Genomic DNA, 14,994 nt, shown 5'->3' with positions numbered 1-14,994 from the left:
GTTTCATTTTTCTGCAAATGGATCTCCAGTTTTGCCAGCACCATTTATTAAACAAACATTCTCTTCCCCATTTAATGGATTTGGGGCCGACTTTAAGACTTTTTGAAGTATAGTTCTTCATAGTGTCCTGATATACCATCTTTTTTTATTTCAGTTGGTTCTTTTTGATGTCACCCAGTTCATTTATTTGTGTTATTTGTATTCTCTCCCTCTTTTCCTTTGTTAAATTTGCCAGTGGTTTGTCAATTTTGTTAACCTTTTCAAAACCAACTTCTTGTCTTGTTCATTTTTGCTATCATCTTCTCTCTCCTGTTTCATTTATTTCTGCTCAAATCTTTATTATTTCCTGTCTTCTGGTGACTGTAGGCTTTTCTTGTTCTTTTTCTGATTGTTGGAGATGTTGGTTTAAGGTGTTGATTTTGGCTGTTACCTCTTTTTTGATGTGTACGTTTATTGCTATAAATTAGCTTCTGATCACTGCTATTGCTGTGTCCCAAAGATTTTGGTATGTTGTGTTTTCATTCTCATTTGATTCAAGGAATTTTTTAATTTTAGGTTTTATTTCTTCTCTTACCCAGTTGTTGTTATTGTTATTGTTATTGTTATTGTTGTTTGCTGTTGAGTCGGACCCGACTCGTAGCCACTCCTCCTTGGGTTTCCGAGGCAGTATCACTACGGAAGTAGATTGCCTAACCTTCCTTCCAATGAGCGGCTGGTGGGTTTGAACTGCCAGCCTTCTGGTTAGCCTTCAAGTGCCTTAGGCACTATGCTACCAGAGCTCCTAGTTGTTGTTAAGGAGGGTGTTATTCAGTTTCCGTGTGTTTGCTGTTGTTCTGTTGATCTTCCTATTGTTGATTTGTAATTTTATATCATTGTGATCTGAGAAAATGCTTTGCAATATTTCAGTGTTTTTAAATTTATTAAGGCTTGCTTTATGGACTAACATATGGCCTGTCCTGGAGAATGTTCCATGTGTACTGGAAAAAAATGTATATGGGGCTGTTGTTGGGTGCAATACTCTGTAAATGTCTATACAGTCAAGTTGGTCGGTAGTATTGTTTCCTTCTTTTGTGTCTTTGTTGAGTTTCTTTCCAGTCCCATCTGTGATTGAAAGTGGTGTATTAAAATCTCCTACTATGACTGTGGAGTCATCTATTTGCCTTTTAAATTCTGTTAAAGTCTGATTTATGTATATGAGACTCTTTAATTTTGTCCTTAGATATTTATTATAGTTCTGTCTTCTGGTTTGATTGATCCTTTATTCATTATATATTATTCTTCCCTGTCTTTTATGGTGATTTTTGTCTTAAAGTCAGTTTTATCAGAAATTAATATTGCCACTCCTCTCTTTTTGTTGCCATTTGCTTGATATATCCTTTTCCATCCTTTGATTTTTAGTCTGTTTTTGTCTTTGTCTCTAAGGTATGTCTCTTGTAGACAGCATATTGATGGGTTATGTTTTCTTATCCAGTCTGCAACTCTCCATCTCTTGAGTGCTGCCTTTAATCCGTTAACATGCAGTGTAATTATCAATAAGTGTGAATTGGTTGCTATCATTTTGTTATGTGTTCTCTTGTGGTGTTCCTGGTTTCTTTGTTCCATATAATTTTTTGTACTGAGTTCATTTTGTTTATGAATTGTGTTAGCAGTTCCTTTGTTTCTGCTGTTTTAATATTTGATAAATATTTGAGTTTGTCTTCTTGTTTATTGTGATGTGAAGGTTTATCATTTTTCTTTAACATTACCCTGTGATTTATGATATTCTCCTTCAGTTTAGAACAGTCCGTTCAATCTTGCAACTCAGTTTAATTTACTTCCTTACTATTTAAAAGTTCTGTAATTACAATATTATTCTCCCTTTTTTTGTGTTGTCGTTGTCCTCATTTGCCAATTGATGTCTCTGCTTCCCTGTTTACAATCTTGTAAGCTTATTTTACTTTGAATAGTTCCACAACTGGGTTGGTTTCTGGGTTATGTCATCATGTGTATGGTCAGTTGTTGTTTGCTATTATTGCTTCTCTGTCCAAAGGACTCCCTTTAATATCTCTTACAAGGCTGGTCTAGTTTTAACAAATTCCCTTAATTTCTGCTTATCTTGAAATCTCCTAATTTTATCATTATATTTGAGGGTCAGTTTTGCCAGGAGCTTTGGTGGCATAGTGCGTAAGGCATTTATTTGACTGCTAACCACAATGTGAGTGGTTCAAACTCACCAACCTCTCCCCAGATGGGCAATCTACTTCTGTAGAGATATCACCTGGGAAACCCAAGCAGGTGTTGCTAATGAGTCTCCATCAAATTGACAGCAGTGAGTTTGTTTTTTTTGATATAATTCTTGTTTAGAAGTTTTTCTCTTTCACGGTTTTATATATACTATTCCATTTTCTTTTTGCCTGCATGGTTTCTGCTGAGAAGTCAGAGTCTTATTAGCTGCCTTTTATAGGTAACTTTTCGTTTTTCTCATGCTACTTTCAGGACTTTTCTGTGTCTTTGATTTTGGTGAGTTTTATGATGATATGTCTTGGTGATTTTATTTTGGGTTCTATCCTGTTGGGGTTTCATTGGAGTTCCTAAATGGTTATTTTCTCATCTTTCATCATATCAGGGAAGCTTTCTTCCAACAAACCTTAGACAGTTTTCTCTGTGGCTTTATTCTCTTCCTGTTCTGGAATTCCAATTACACGTAGGTTATTCCTTTTGATGGTATCCAACATGGATCTTAGGCTTTCTTCAGTAAATGTATTTCTTTTAAAAACATGCAGAAAATTAAAAGCAATATACAAAAGAAAATCTGGAGAGATTGTTATAATTTTGCTAACTTATCCTGATTTTTAGGGTTTTAACCAAGAAGATTTGGAAGAAGAAAAAGGTGAAACACATGTAAAAGAAGCAGAAGATTCAGATTCTGATGATAACATAAAGAGAGGAAAACAGTAAGTTTCTGTTTTTTAAAAAAGGAATTTGTTAAAGACAACTCAAATTAAGGTGGAGACTTTGTTTTTTCTTATTTAGTTCCTGATTAAGTTTAGGAGAGAATCTGTTCCACATCACCCCTTGTACTTCTCTGTATACAGTGCTGTCTCTGAATTATTTAGTATTGTTATCCTTTTATTTGCCCTGTGTCCAGATTTCTTAATTTTTGAAGTTATGTTTATATGGCATTAGATTCTTAATTTATGGTTCACTAAGAAAGCTCTTTGAAAAGAAACCTACAAAAAAGTAGACTTTTTTGAGGAAGACAAAGCTCATTAGGGATGGGGGTGGGCTAGATCTAAAGTCTTAACTTCAAAATATTACTTAATTTTATTTCACTTTTGATAAGCTAGTTGGAGTGTGTCTTCAAGAAAAATCTGATAGGTCCCATGCAAACAAAATGGTAAGTTAGTGACTATTTACAGTTGAAAAAGTGTTGCTTTAAAAAAGTTTCCTCTTTAATTCCTAAATAAAACCAAAAACCAAACTCACTGTCATGAAGTAGATTCTGATTCATAGCGACTACTCCTTCAGGCATTAATTCCTAGTTGCATGCAAAAATTAAGCTGAATGAGTTTGGCAGTGCCTTTGGTAATTGAATTTATGTAATAGTGACAATTAGTTATCTGGTGATTCTGATTGAAGCTAAGGATTTGAGGCTGTTAGCAAGTCTGTAGAGTCTCATCTTTATCTCAGGTGCATTGTGTTTGACACCTGTGATTTTTATCACTAAAAATAGGCTGTTTTTCTTTTTTTCTGTTCATGCTGTATAAAATAAAAACATTTAAATAATTGAACACCTTCCTATTCCAAAAAAGACTGAACTAAAATTTATTATTTTAGTTTATATTATATTACTGCAGTGTTCCCTGAATGACAGCTTGAAATGTTCCTTCTTAAGCTGGTATATGCACATGTGAATATGGTCTATGAAAAGTCTAAAACTAGTGGCATTTAATGTCAAACAGTTAAAGTAGTAAAGATGTTGACCATAAAGTCTAGGATCATCCGTTCTTTTAATTCAGGCAGGATGTATTCAACGTTGTACTTTGGCTCACAAGAGCCAGGACTTACCATGATTTTCTTCAGCTTTAGCTTGAATTTACACAGGAGTAATTGATGGTCTGTTCTGCAGTTGGCCCCTGGCTTCATCTTGATATTGAGCTGCTCCATTGTCTCTAGACAGTGAAACCATGTCAAGAATAGATTTGATGCACTATACACTAATAACCAAGGAACAGAAGAGTGTAGGAAGTATTAAAACCATCATACATGAAGAATGTAAAAGGTCATTAAAAAGAAGGAAAGGACCAAAATGGATGACAAGTGATTCTGAAACTTACTCTTAAGCAGAGAGTAGCTAACGGGAAGAGAAAAATGAAGTAACAGATATGAGTAGAAGATTTCACATGGCCGCTCGAGAAGACAAAATGAAGTATTATGATGCTAAAGTATTATGAAGGAGGAAGTTCAAGCTACTTTGAAAGCATTAGCAAAAAACAAGGCTCCAGGAATTAACAGAATACCAACTGAGATACTTCATCAAATGGATGCAACATTGAAAGCACTTACTTGCCTATGTGAAGAAATTTGGAAGGCGGCTACATGGCCAGGTAACTGCATGCCTATTCCAAGAAGATGTGATCAAACAAAATGAAGAAATCATCAAGCACTATTACTAGTATCAGGAGCTCTGGTGGTGTGGTCCCTAAGGCATTTGACTGCCAACCAGAAGTCACTCCTTTGGAGGAAGATTGGGCAATCTACTTCCATGGTGAATAACACCTTGGAAATGCAAGGAGGAGTTGCTGTGGGTCAGATCTGACTGGACGGCAGTGAGTTTCGTTTTGGTTTATCATAAATATCATATGCTAGCAAAATTTTGCTGAAGGTAACTATGAAAGTGCAACTGTACATCAACAGAGAACTTCCGCAAGTTAAAGCTAGATTCAGAAGAGGATGGACCCAAAAAAATAAAAAAAAATGAAACTCACTGCCCTGAAGTCAAGTCAATTCCTAACAACCCTCCTTGGGTTTCTGAGGCAGTATCTCTACAGAAGTAGATTGCCTGATCTTCCTTCTGAGGAGTGACTGGTGGGTTTGAACCGCCAGCCTTCTGGTTAGCTGTCAGATGGGGAAGGTAGGAATCATTGCTGGTTTCAGATGCATCTTTGCCAAAAGCAGAGAATACTAAAAAGATGTTTACTTCTGTTTCATTAACTATGCAAAGTAAAATCAGTTGTATGGATCATAACAAATTATGGGTAATACTGTGAAGAACGGAAATTCCAGAACACTGTTTGTGCTTATTTTTTAAGCTGAAAAAACTAAAGAAAAGAATCAATCCTCAGGTTGCAGTACTGATGGATTTTATGGACAGAATACTGAATGATGGAAGAAGCATCAAACGAAGGGTGAAAGGAATACATAGAGTCACTGTCCCAAAAAGAATTGGTCAACAGTCAGGTGTTTCAGGAAGTGTAGCATATGATCAAGAACCAGGGGTATTTAAGCATGTCCAAGGTGCACTGAAGGAATTGGGGGAAAGCAAGGCACCAGGAATCGACGGAATACCTTTTGAAATGGAGGCACTTACTTGTTTATGACAAGAAGTTTTGAAGTCAGCTATCTGGCCAACCAACTAGAAGAGATTGATATTTGTGCCCATTCCAAAGAAAGGTGATCTAACAGAATATGGAAATTAATGAGCAATATCATTAATATCATATGCAAGTAAAATTTTGTTGAAGATAATTCAAAAATGGTTGCAGCAGTATATTGACAGGGAACTTCCAGAAATTCAGGCTGGATTCAGAAAAAGATATGGAATGACGGATTTTGCTGATGTCAGATGGAACTTGGCTGAACACCAGAAAGATGTCTACTGTTTTTTATTGACTATGCAAAGGCATTCAGCTCTGTGGATCATAAGAAATTATGTATAACATTGTGAAGAATGGGAATTCCAGAACACTTGTGTTCCTCTTGTGCTATGGAGAAACCTGTACATAGACCAAGAGACCATTGTTTGAACTGAACAAGGGGATACTGTGCAGATTAAAATCAGGAAGGGTGTATGTCAGGGTTGTACGTTTTCAACATACTTATTCAATCTGTATGCTGAGTAAATAATCTGAGAAGCTAGACTATATGAAGAAGAATAGAGCATCTCGATAGGAGCAAGACTCATTAACAACCTGTGATATGCAAATGATACAACCTTGCTTGCTGAAAGTGAAGATAACTTGAAGGTCAAAGACTCAGCCTGAATGTGAAAAAAAAAAAAAATGAAAATCCTCACAATTGGACCAGTATTCAACATCATGGTAAATAAACAAAAGATTGAAGTTGTAAACAGTTTCATTCTACTGGGATCAGTGTCCATTGAAGTAATAATCAGGATATCAAATGATATATTGCATTGGGTACATCTACTGCAAAGACCTTTAAAGTTTTAAAAAACTACTTTAATGGCTAAAGTGTGGCTTACCTAAGCCATGGACTTTTCAGTCACCTTGTATTCATGTGAAGGCTAGACAATGAAAACAAAACAGAGGATTGATGTATTTGAATTGTGATGTTTGTTCTTATCAACATGGTTAGGTTCCAAAGACCATTATGTGAAAATCAGCATTTTGCAAAAATGGGGAATGACTACATCGTTATATAACTGTCGAATCACATCATTACGTAACTGCCAAACCTCTCAGAATCATGGGCCAGCCAAGTTGACACATAACCTTAACCATCACAGCCAGCCTTATTCTCACCTCATATGTCAGTGTTCATTGCTGCAAGATATATGTCATTAATGCGCAAAATGTCAGGTAGTAATCTTTTGCTGTTATCATAAATGCAAAATATTGGATAACAAGATAGTCAATAAGTGAGAAGTAAGTGTATTTAATACACTTCCAACAAGAAGAATGAACAAATCTGTCTTAGAAGAAATACAGCCAGAATGCTCTGTAGAAGCAAGGATGGCAGTCATGCTAACTTTCGGCACATCATCAGAAAAGGACATCATATTTGATCAAGTAGAGGGTCAGTAAGAATAATCCCTCAATGAGATTAATGAACACAGTAGCAACAACAGTGGGTTCAAACATAGCAATGATCATAGAGATGGTGCAACGTTTTGTTCTTTCACACATAAGACTTGGTAGTACCAACAACAACACAGGTATTTGCACTTTTAAAAGAAAGTAGCATTTCATTAGAATTAATAAAGTTGGTAGTTCTTAATTGTGATCAAAGGAAGCATATATAAATGAGAACTTATATTTGGGTCTTTTCAACTTGTTTTTGTGTTACTGCTTAGTATGGACTTTCTGTCAGATTTTGAGATGATGCTGCAGCGAAAGAAGAGCATGAGTGGCAAGCGCAGACGCAACCGTGATGGAGGCACCTTTATTAGTGATGCAGATGACGTTGTGAGTGCCATGATCGTCAAGATGAATGAAGCCGCTGAGGTTTGATGTGTCCACTTCTAGATTCATCTTTTCTTTCCCTCACATAATTGATTGGATGGCTTTTTTTCCTTATTCTTCTTTTAGTTTAACTCGCTTAAACCACATTTAAGGTACTTTGATTTTTGCAGTGAAACATTTGCTCTTCTAAATTTTAAGCATGGAAGTAATTTTAATTTTTTGTTACATGTTTAGAAAAAAGTGAAAGTATGTATTTAGTATAATAAATTTCTTTGGGTCAGTGACTTTGTTAGTAGAGGAGTGATTTTGCTCTCTTGGGTCTTGATAGTTTACGACATAGTTTATGTTGCTTCATTTATAAAGTGTTATAAACTCATAGGTATTTCTCCTGCCTCTTATCAAGGAGCTGTATTTAACTCATTGCTTGTATTTTTTTTTTAATCTCCTTAAATTGTTTTAAAAAAAAAAATTACTTTATGCTTAAAAAGCATGTCCTAATCTTTTAGAGACATTTACTGAATTATCTATGGATTCAATAACAATGTTTCTGGAATTTGTTTCAAATGATCCGAGAGTGGAAGGAAAGTAATTAGAGTTAGCTAAAATAAGACTGGCCATGTGTGGCTGATGGTTGAAACTTGGTGCTGAGTACATAACAGGGGTACACTATTCTATATTCTACTTTTATGTATATTTAAAATCGTCTTTAATTAAAAAATCATGGACAAATGCTCAAGTGGATACTGTAACCCTTCTTTGATAGTATAGCCCGTTATCATGTAAACCTCACAGCTGAAAAAGTCTTTCTTCCAGGTGCAAATTAAATTTCCCTGACTATAATTTGTACCTTGAATGGACTTTTTGAAAACTTGGCAATCACACCAGTATTTTAAATTAAAACCATTCCTCTTAACTTACAGTCATTAAAGGCAGTCATTCTATTAGGTTTTTTTGGATGAGGGCAACAAAGATTCGAGTTTGAAGCTCTGAAAAAAAATCCATTCATTAGTTAATCTTTTTTTGTAGGAGAAATTGTAGTTTCTCTGATAAACTGCTAATTTATTTCATTTTTAAGGTTTAGAATTACAGTAGTTATAATTTATTATTAACAAATATTACTGCTTTTTTGTTTTTTTAATTTAAAAAAATCCTTTTTTTCTTTTTGATAGGAAGACAGGCAATTGAACAATCAAAAAAAGCCAGCACTAAAAAAGTTAACCTTGTTACCTACTGTTGTTATGCACCTTAAGAAGTAAGTATTTTGCTTTTGGAATTTTTTGTTGTTGTTGTAATGGAGTATTACAACGCATATTCCGAGTATGCACTGGTGTACTAGAAATAATTAAATAATGATGGCCTTCTGTCAATTCACAGAAAAATAATAGTGGATAGAATTTCCTAAATTAGATTTCTTCTTCATAAGTTTTTCTTAAATCTTTGGTACCTGATGCAAACAGAACAAACCACAAACTAATGTAAAAAAAACTTAGTTAACCACTGATTTTGTAGACAATTTGGGCTCTGGTAAGTTGCTTCAGCTTTCTCAGTATAACTGAGAACAGCAAATACCGGAAGCAAGTACCTACAAGGTTTGTATGGCTACCAACTAAAGTATTTTGATCTTCTTATATCACAAATTATGACATTGGGCCTCCTTTTCTTAATGGGACCTTGCTACCAACTTCTTTCATTCATTTTCTCATATTCTTTAGCTTTGAAGTATCAACTTTGATTTCTCCTTGAACTAAATTACAACCTAATTTTGATGGCTGAAGAAATAAATACATTAGTGTATCAGTGAGTCCACAACATGGTCTGTGAAGTTTGTGAATAGAAAACTGCCACCTGTATCCAGTAGATGAAACTTTGTGTAGCATATTCCAAATACTGCCTTTTCATGCTTTCTGTTAGCATAATTAGAATTAGCATAAATTAAGTTCCATAAATGGAATTTAAAATATCAGTATTACGTTGTTTGTTTTCTTTTGCTGCCAGGAAAATGGTATTCTCCTTGGTGTCCTGCAAAGAATAACATCATTCTGAGTTCTCCACCACCTGAAAATTTTGAGAATCATTATTCTAGATTGAAAATTATTTTAGTTACAGTAATCAGAGCTGATTATTGTTACTGACTGCACCATTCATACCTGCACTAACCTATCTTGTGTAATTTGCATTTTAGCAGGGGAGTGTTTAATCAGTGATCTTTGCCTGTCAAGTCTGTATGCTTCTTGAAAATAGGAACTAACTTTCATACTGCTTTTGAAGCTAGAATGAATACTCAGTAAATATTGAATTTGCATGAGTAACTCCTTAAAAGCAATTTTTGTAAAGGTGACTAAACATGAAAGAAAAGTGAGAGTTAGATAGAGTAGAACCATTGTTCATCGACCTCACTTTAAAAATTTTTTTAAATATTACTTTTGCAGGCAGGACCTGAAAGAAACATTTATTGACAGTGGTGTGATGTCTGCCATCAAAGAATGGCTCTCACCCCTACCAGATAGGAGTTTGCCAGCACTAAAGATTCGGGAGGAGCTGTTGAAGATTCTACAAGAGGTTAGAAGCAGTTAATCTGTTTTTTGCTCTTCACTAATGATCTAATATGGTTTATATTAATTATCACAACCTTTACATTTTACCATGCATTTGTACATTCTCTCTGCTACAGCCTGCAAGAAGAGCAGTTGGAGAAAAAGGGGCATACCTAATAAAATGAGCATAAAAGAAAAGGCCTTACAACTTCATGTAACTGTAGTATTAAAGATAAAAGATCTTGGAGTAGCTATCATGTGTCTGGTTGAGAATAACAAAACAATAATAGACATGTTCTAAGGAGACATTTGAAAAGGAGAAAAGATACCAACTTTGGAGTTAGATAAAGTTGAATCTTGAGTTGGACCCCTTTAATGTGGATATGACACCTTGGGCAAGTAACTTAACTTCTGTAAGAATTCCTGAGGAACTTCCTATATGTCGAGCACTGTACTAGATGATTTATATATGCATTAGTTCATTCATGCCTTATAACAGACCTGCAAAATAGATGTCTCCATTTCACAGATGTAGAAATTGAGGCTCAAAGAAGTTAAATGACTTGTCCACGGTCACTTCCTATATGTCGAGCACTGTACTAGATGATTTATATATGCATTAGTTCATTCATGCCTTATAACAGACCTGCAAAATAGATGTCTCCATTTCACAGATGTAGAAATTGAGGCTCAAAGAAGTTAAATGACTTGTCCACGGTCACATAGGTAGGAAGTTGCTGTGCTTGTATTCAGACTTAGGTTGGTTTGATTCTAAGGCCTGTCCTGACTCTTGTATTAAACTGCTAACCATTAAGTATGTGTAGTTCACAGCTTCTCACATTGTTTGGTTTACACTAATACTTCAGCGTAGAGGTAATACTGAACTCTCAATTCTTGATGTGAACACAAAGTGTCTTTGTGTTCAAAGCAGATCCTGAAAATGGAAATTTTTGTTAGTTCTGTTGTGCCTGAAAGAAGTCTTGGAGATCCTCTAAAATAAATGAGCAGGATTCCCAGCTACTGAGTGATTAATATGTATGTCTGTGTTTTTATTCCACAGCTACCTAGTGTGAGCCAGGAAACTCTGAAACATAGTGGGATTGGACGAGCAGTGATGTATCTCTATAAACACCCCAAGGAATCAAGGTCCAACAAGGACATGGCAGGAAAATTAATCAGTATGTAAATAATGCTTTTTGTTTGTTGTGTTTATGTGTGTATGTATATAGATAGGCAGGTAGAGATGATAGGTAGGTAGGTAAATAGATATGGTGTGTATGTAAAAAGCTAATCATGTTTTTACCTGTATTCATTTAAAATGAGTCAACAAAGTGAGTGCTAAAAGGGCAAGGAGGCCACATATTCTGACCTCCTAGAACCCCACAAGAGGAAGGCAGAATCACCATCAATAGCCCAAGGCCTATTACTGCAAGGCCAGACATTTTGCCTCCCTCCAGCCCTTTGACCAACTGTTTCTCCCAAAGCAACACCATCTTTCTCCTGGTTTCGATAATTCGCTGCAGTGGCCACACAGAACTCACAGATTATGAGGTTTATTAGGGAAGCACCAGGTTACAATTCAAGTTCAGGAGAAACGCTCAGTCTCTCTCCCAGCCCAGGGTCTCTCAGCCAACAGTCTCTCACAGTCTCTCCCACAGCAGTGCATGTCCCTCGGTGTCTTACTCAGCAATGCATGTCTCTTGCATCTCTTTCCCAGCAGCCATGTCTCTTTCAGCAGCATGTCTTCCTCAACCAGCAGTCAGAGAGAGTTCTGCCTCTAGCAGGCCTCCTTTTGAGCTCGGCAGAGTGGTCAAATTAGCCAATCATAGCATCAGAACTCTAAGCACCTGAGAGAGAGTGGGAACCTCCCCGAACATTGTTTTGTGCCACTCCCAACAGAAATACTCCAGGTGGACAACTTCAGCAATCAGGCGCTCCTCAGTTGCTCATAGCAAATCCCACCTTGGAGTTTATAAAGACTTATGGGTAGAAAAGCCACACTAAGTAATTTACCACACCACAGTGAGATAGAAACATTTTTAATAACTTCTTATTAAGCACTAGGTTTTTCCCTTTAGACTCAAAATGCTATTCAGTATTATTAGTAAATTATTAAATGTAACAGGTAAAAGCATATGTTTTCTAATGATGGATCAAGAGCAAGGAGAAGGGTTAGAATGCAAGCCCTGGAGTTAGTCTTATTGTCAGTTTGAATATTGATCTGCCACCCATCTTACCATTGTACCCTTAGGTTAGTGATTACTTTGGGTTATTGTGAGATTAAAGGAGAGAATATAAAGCATAATGCCTAGCACATAGTCAATACTCAAGAAATATCTACCCACTGTTGCTGTTGTTGTTGATACTTGCGTAATGGTCTCAAAATCTTTTGTATGTGCTTACTTAATGATGCCAAAGACATCCAGAAGAGTCTAACTGAAATTCACTTAATAAAGTGCCATATTGGTTATGAAATAGTTCACTTTTAATAATGAAACCATGCATTTCTTTATCCTCCTTAACTCTTTTGTGCTCCATGTGGAAAGGAATTTTTAAAACTTCAAGGCTAGATAGGAAAAGTAACTTCTGTCTGTGAATACAGGAATTACTTTTCTGTTGAAAATTTTAAATTGTCAAAAACTTTTAGAAAATGTAGACTTCTTTATAGATCGAGATAAGTAGTACATCTTTGATCTTATCAGTAACTGCATTTCACTGCCACTAAATGATGATTTTAAATAAATAAATAAAACCTTTTGATATTTGTATGCAGTGGTTCTTGACCTTTGCTTTTGCCCTAGACTAAGAGAGGCAGAATATTATTCCCACTAGTATCCATAACTACTACCACAGTGATGCTCAATCCAGGGGTACAGTCACTTGAGGGGAGGGGTAGTTTAAAAAGACAGGTGGACTCCTGAGAATCTCTGCTCCATTCTTAGTGTGGCAACATCTATGTTCTCTCAGTAAAAGTCCTCTTTTATTCCTTTTAAGAGCAGCAGTAAGCTATGCTGTGTTTCAGAACAAAAATATTAGTTGGTATCTCTGGATTTTGACTGACTAAAAAATAGGTACATAGTGCTTTTTTCATGGTCACCTTGTCAGCTTTCTTAGATTTAATGATTTTTACCTTCACCATTAAAATGTGGTTTTCAGGGTTTTTTTTATTATTATTTTTATTGTGATTTGGGTGAAAGTTCACAGAGCAAATTCACTTTCCATACAGCAGCTCACATATACTTTGTCTCCTGACATTGACTGCAATTACCACTGTGCAACAGCTCTGCTCCCACTTCCTTCCCAAGTTACCTCTTTTCCTGTGTCCTTTGCTCCCATGTACTCCTGCTCCCTAAGCTGTCTACCAGTGCATTCACAGCCCTTCTATTCTCCCATGATTGATCTCACCAAGGAGTATATCTGCTAAATGTAAATGTTCAGATATGCTTGTCTTTTGTTTGGCTGGAAACCACAGGACTAATTTCAGTTCCAGATCTGAAGGGCAGCTAGGGGCCATAGTCCTGAGACTATGGTGCCATCAGCCTCTATCAGACCAGCAAACCTGTTCTCTTTTTTTTAATAAATGATTTTGATGTTTCTTCCACATTGTTCTCCTACTCTATCCAGGATCTCCTACATAGATCCCCCTGTGAAGGGTTGACAGTGTAGCCAGGCACCATCTAGTTCTTCTGGTCTTAAGAGCCGTATAGGATGAGAATCTCATGGTGTGCCAGTCACTTGGACTAATTGCTTCCATGAGTCTTTAGTTTTCTTCATTTTCTTTGCTCTGGATGAGGAAAGACCCATTGTTGCATATAGAAACCACTGGCAAGCTTTTAAGATACCAGTTGCTACTCGCCACAGTAGGATATGGAAAAATGTTTTGTGTAGTATGTTATGCCAGTTGAACTTGATTTCCCCTGCGACCATGGTCCCAATCCCACAAGTCCAACTACTTGCTCCCTCTGGATTGCTGGCTGTGCTAAGAAGTAACTACAACCTTGTCCCTTGTCAGCTTTACCATATACCTGGCAATTTTTACAGAACATACAGATACACTTGTAGAAACGTTGTCTGTTAACCTTGTACATGGTCATGGACACATTTCTCCCTGCATAGACATGCTTAATATTTCTGCCTGTCCACCCATCTCTCCACCGTAGATCAATGTTTCCCTTCACTGACATTGCTGTACTGAATGTACAAAAGGGTTTGTTGTCTATACCTCCCATGTACCTCTCTCTGTCTTCCTCTTCCTCAGTGCCACCATGCTGATAACTCACATTTGGTACATTGCCCTTCTCTTCACCCAAATCAATACTTGTCTCTACCTATCTAACAGTGTTCCTTCCCCTCCCCTCCCACCCCTGATAACCAACAAAGAAAATTTCCTTCCATATATAATAAACCATTTCCTTCCATATATAATAAACCTTCCCTTATTTTTTTACAATAACAGACTAATACAATATTTGTCCTTCTGTGATTGACTTATTTCACTTAGCATAATGTCCTCCAAGTTCATCCACCTTATGCGGTGTTTTGCAGATTCTATGTTATTCTTCAGGGTTGCATTGTATCCCATTGTGTGTATGTACCAGAAATTGCTTATCCATTCTTCAGATGATGGACACATGGGTGGTTTCCATCTTTTGGCTACTGTAAATAGTGCTGTGATGAACATGGGTGTGCATATATCTGTTCTTGTCCTGACTCTCACTTCTTCAGGATATATACCTAGTAATGGAGTGGCTGGGTCAAATGGTATTTCTATTTCCAACTTTTTAAGGAATCTCCATACTGCTTTCCACAGTGGTTATACCATTTTACAGTTCCACCAGCAGTGTATGAGAGTCCCAGTCTTCATTCTTGCCAGCATTTTCTATTTTCTGCCTTGTTAAACTTTGCTGCTAGTGCTAGGGCAAGATTTTGTCTCATTGTTGTTTTGATTTGCATCTCTCTAATGTCCAGGAAGCCAGAGAAAAGAGCAGTCAGCCGAAGGGATTAGGTGAGGGGGGCAACTCAGGCCCGCCCAGAGTGGCAGACCGGAAGAGCAGGAG

General features: G+C 36.5%; 1 protein-coding gene across 1 annotated transcript in view; it reads left to right on the top strand.

The window, feature by feature from the left end:
• The window catches only part of IWS1 (interacts with SUPT6H, CTD assembly factor 1), a 119,552-nt gene that overhangs the window by 73,796 nt on the left and 30,762 nt on the right, over positions 1-14,994 (top strand). Inside the window, exons 6-10 of the mRNA XM_042783051.1 lie at positions 2,836-2,933; positions 7,295-7,445; positions 8,573-8,655; positions 9,833-9,962; positions 10,998-11,115. Of these exons, the coding sequence (XP_042638985.1) occupies positions 2,836-2,933; positions 7,295-7,445; positions 8,573-8,655; positions 9,833-9,962; positions 10,998-11,115 (580 nt within the window). The remainder of the gene's footprint in view (positions 1-2,835; positions 2,934-7,294; positions 7,446-8,572; positions 8,656-9,832; positions 9,963-10,997; positions 11,116-14,994) is intronic.

This window comes from Orycteropus afer, unplaced genomic scaffold (genome assembly GCF_000298275.1).
Source record: "Orycteropus afer afer isolate SDZICR_OR568_19922 unplaced genomic scaffold, OryAfe1.0 scaffold00612, whole genome shotgun sequence".
In the NCBI taxonomy this organism is placed as follows: Eukaryota; Metazoa; Chordata; class Mammalia; order Tubulidentata; family Orycteropodidae; genus Orycteropus; species Orycteropus afer.
The sequence above is the reverse complement of the archived record's forward strand: the minus strand, read 5'-3'. Positions and strand labels throughout refer to the sequence as shown.